This window comes from Habropoda laboriosa, unplaced genomic scaffold, assembly GCF_001263275.1.
Source record: "Habropoda laboriosa isolate 0110345459 unplaced genomic scaffold, ASM126327v1 scaffold561, whole genome shotgun sequence".
Classification (NCBI taxonomy): domain Eukaryota; kingdom Metazoa; phylum Arthropoda; class Insecta; order Hymenoptera; family Apidae; genus Habropoda; species Habropoda laboriosa.
The window spans coordinates 368036-370020 of NW_017100686.1; the positions used below are offsets into that span (position 1 = coordinate 368036).

The 1985-nt window shown below is 23.5% G+C and overlaps 1 protein-coding gene across 1 annotated transcript in view; it reads right to left on the bottom strand.

The window, feature by feature from the left end:
• The window catches only part of LOC108576868 (biotin--protein ligase), an 11185-nt gene extending 9440 nt beyond the window's left edge, over positions 1-1745 (bottom strand). The window contains exon 1 of the mRNA XM_017939931.1: positions 1595-1745. Coding sequence (XP_017795420.1) covers positions 1595-1745 — 151 coding nt within the window. The remainder of the gene's footprint in view (positions 1-1594) is intronic.
• Between the last annotated feature and the right edge of the window lie 240 nt (positions 1746-1985).

Genomic DNA, 1985 nt, shown 5'->3' on the forward strand with positions numbered 1-1985 from the left:
TCTGCACCTTGAAAGCTTTTACTACTTACTAATATATAACATAGTTAAAATTATTGCAATAATATAGACGTTTTTAATAGTTTTAATTAGATTATTTAAATACTCTTACAGTCTAAGTACTATTTACAATACGTGAATTTTATGTATAAAAATTAACAAAATTAAAAAGTAGCATTTAATACAAAGCGCATATTTGGATAATACAAATATATGTATATAAGAAAAGAAGTTCCTAATATAATGTACAATAGTAACAAAAAAAAATTAGATGTATAGAATATTATATTGAGCCACTAAAATAATATAAACCTTTTAAAAAGGTGTATTTTATCAATTATGCTTCTTATAATTTTTACAATTATGGGATAACATATAAACAACTAGAAATATTGTTCATAAGTCATGATATATGATATTCAATGTATTAAATGTCATTGTTATTGGATGAAAGTATCTTAATTTATAAAGCTATTTAGACAGTTTAAAAAAATTATACAATTAATCATTATTACAGTATAATTACAAAATGCTACAGTTACTGACTATAATTGTTAAATAATTAATTAATTAAATCCAAAACTGCTTTGAAACAATAAGTAACAGTAAAGTCACTTACATTTCAACAAATTAAATTTTTAGCAATTTTCAATTAATCTTTCAAGAAAATAATACAAGAAATTGTATTAAAGCAAATAAGTAGTGTATGCTTAATATTAAAGCAAATAAGTAGTATATGCTTAAAATTTATAAGATTAACATTACTAAGGTATCTCATTAATTTCACTCATACATGCAAGGTATACAGGATATTCTGCAATGAAATAGATAAACATCATACATATTTGGGCAATTATTTTAAACGAAAAGATTACATAAAGTATAGGTTGATTGAGTTTTGTTATCAAGGTATAGACCATAATGAGATGAATCTGTGCTATAGCCTTTTCAATCACTTGAACTATCTCCTTTAGACCTATACCTATACAGCTGCATAAAGTTTACAGTGTGCTTAAATGAGAAGCCATGAACAATTCATACAAAGTATAATTAAAGCTGTTGTTAGCATCACCAATTATGTTTGCCATTATGTATGTAATAATGGATACAGTTAATGAAAGTACACCTAGCCACATGTTTAGAGGCATGAATTAACTATTTTGAACACTATATGTGAAAGTGATGTGAAAGTGATGTTAATGTAATGTAAAACTAACAATCAAACAGATACTAAACAAATCAAATAACATGAATGTATCTAATCATTCATGACTTATATAATAAACTTTTAAAACCCCAAAATGGAATCAAATTCACTCATGATTTATATAACCTTTTTTGCTTAGATTAATCTCTTCAATATGCTGATAGAATTTGTTAATTTAATTATAGAACACATTGTATATCAACATTGGAATATATAATATAGATTACTAACAAATAATTTGATTGTATTATTATCAAAAAAATTTGTACAATTATGGTAGAAATATTTTAAGCATATAGTACACATGAATAATTATTAAAATACATAAAAGTTGCACAATTTCATGAAGATTTGTACTATCAAAAATAAAGATAAATATTGCTACATTACCTTTATGTGAATTTAATGTTTTGTTATAAAACATTACTGATGGACAAGTAGTTGTGTTTCCTTGAAACAAATTGCGTAAATGAGTTTTCAAAAATAAAAATCTTCTTGATTGAATTGATGTTGCTATCACATAAAAAAATGTCAATATCATTTTGGTAAAATTAGTCTGAAACTTTAATAACTGTAGAACCACTTGACCATAAATTCCTGAAACAATTAATTTTTTTTCTTCTTTTTATTACATCTTTTTTTCTTTATTTTATTTTTTTAATGAATAGAACATGTTGTCATCAATTAATCATAGCAAATTATAACAAAATTGAATAATAGAACTTTTGCACACTACTATAGTTAAACATTTCCATTAGAAATACTTTCTCTGTTTTGTGCA